At 51.7% G+C, this 1823-nt stretch overlaps 2 protein-coding genes across 2 annotated transcripts in view; both read left to right on the top strand.

Moving 5' to 3' along the window:
* The window catches only part of LOC113218332 (excitatory amino acid transporter-like), a 27777-nt gene that overhangs the window by 2213 nt on the left and 23741 nt on the right, over positions 1-1823 (top strand). The window lies entirely within an intron of this gene.
* The window catches only part of LOC127749427 (uncharacterized), a 4801-nt gene continuing 3118 nt past the window's right edge, over positions 141-1823 (top strand). Inside the window, exons 1-2 of the mRNA XM_052267479.1 lie at positions 141-1646; positions 1722-1820. Coding sequence (XP_052123439.1) covers positions 1550-1646; positions 1722-1820 — 196 coding nt within the window. The 5' untranslated portion in view covers positions 141-1549. The remainder of the gene's footprint in view (positions 1647-1721; positions 1821-1823) is intronic.

The following is a 1823-nucleotide window of genomic DNA, read 5'->3' as shown; positions in this document are numbered from 1 at the left end:
ATGATAATTCAGAAGGGACGGGCCGAAGGCCCGTCCCAAACGCCGCCGGCAGGCCAAGCTGGGCCCGCTCCCTGCCGAACCGAGTTGCCGGTGGAGCGAAGCAGAGCTGGCAACTTGGTTTGGCGGTAGAGCGGGCCCAGCTTGTTTAGTTTCCCTGGATTCACTTAACCGACCAGCCCGGTTGCGCTTGTCTGGGCACACAGTGTGGCGCGGTGGGGGCTGGTGCTAAACCTGCTCATGCAGCGGTGAGTTAGGGGGAAAACACCAGTAGCAGTGTACAGCAAACTGGAATTAGAAAGAAAGAAAAGACTTTTACGAAGCGTACTGACGCATTGAGTCATGATTATGTTTTAAATTGAACAACAACAGATACAAAGAACGGCAAGTACAAAATTATCCCCCTTCCAACTCGACCCAATGTCCGACAAACAAATGTACGGTGGCGGGGGGTGCCAGCAAGCGTACTCGGCAAAAGGATGGGCGGAAAGCTTGCAAAGGGGCGGAAAAAGCCCGCAGTCAGAAATGGACAGCGTATAGCAGCACCTCGGCGGGCCTCCACCCGATGGGCGCCCCCGGGCGTGGTGGCACGTGGCACAGCACCGCGGCCACCGCCCTCCGCTCCGCGCCCTCCGCGCCCTAAGCGCCCCGGTTACCCAACACAGTCCGGGCATTTCCGTCTCCCAGCGACAGACACACTCATCGGTTTCTAGTTTTAGATGCTGCTTTTCCTCCTCCCCGATCGCGGCGACCCCTCCCCCTGCCCGAGGCAGGCACCCCTCCGCACGCGCCCCCTCCAGCCTTGCCTCCTCTCCGACCCCCACGACCACCCTCGCTTGGCCTATCGCCAATGCATTGACTGACAATCGACATTGTCTCTGATGGACGAAGCGACACCGCTCTTGCGCAATAAGTACTCTGTGAGTCGAAGAAAAAGGGGAGGGGGCTTAAATCCCCATGCGTCAATCGTTCACCGAGTAGGAGGACTGCTCGGGGTTGTGTGCGTCACATGTAAATTTGCAATTTGGAATTGTAACTGTACGACATTTTTCATGGGAAATTTTCCTGTACCTCGAGGGGTGCCCAACTGTGGCTTATATCCACTTCATCATTGAGTTCTGAGGGGTATGGCGGATTTCACGACGCGTGACGCGTGAGTCACGCGGCGTGACGCTACCCTTCCCTCACTTGTCTTGTGCTGGAACGGTCCGGCCGGGCGCCACCAGCCCCGGGAGGATCGCTCCACCGCCTACCTTCCTCCTCCTTTCTTTTCTATTAGGTGCTGGCAACTGTGGCAAATCATTCTGCGTTAAGAGTTAACAAAATATTACCATTAAAAGAAGCATAAGTACTATTTAGAAATATTGGCCATTATGCAATACCCTTTTAGGACCGTTTTTGATGAAAAGTCGTGTTGAGTGTTTTGAAGTCCCTGTGATTTTGTGCCGTATGTTGGCGAGCATCTTTGTTGTGATTGTGTATGTTATGATGTTGTGACCGGCTGCTAGAACGCCTAGAATTTGCATTTTACTTAGAGTTTGTTAAATTCGCGATGGAGTCAAGCATTTCAACCGTGTTCAAGTGCTCACAGTGCGGGAAAGCTTACAAACAGGAGACGTGGTATAAGAAACATATCTTGTTTCACCATGGTGAGTTCATGTGTATGGGGGTTAACGTACTGTAAACTTTTGGTATACATTTTTATTTAGTTCATTGTTTTCCAGGTACACCGAAGGATCAAGGTACCAAATCTGACTCCATGAAAAAACAAAGACCTGAAGAAAATCTGAACAAAACAATGGACAAGTTAGCAGTTAATGTAAGCA

The sequence above is a fragment of the Frankliniella occidentalis genome, unplaced genomic scaffold (genome assembly GCF_000697945.3).
Source record: "Frankliniella occidentalis isolate FOCC.00 unplaced genomic scaffold, Focc_3.1 Scaffold4, whole genome shotgun sequence".
Classification (NCBI taxonomy): Eukaryota; Metazoa; Arthropoda; class Insecta; order Thysanoptera; family Thripidae; genus Frankliniella; species Frankliniella occidentalis.
Note: the sequence above shows the minus strand (reverse complement) of the source record. Positions and strands in the feature narration are given on the sequence as shown.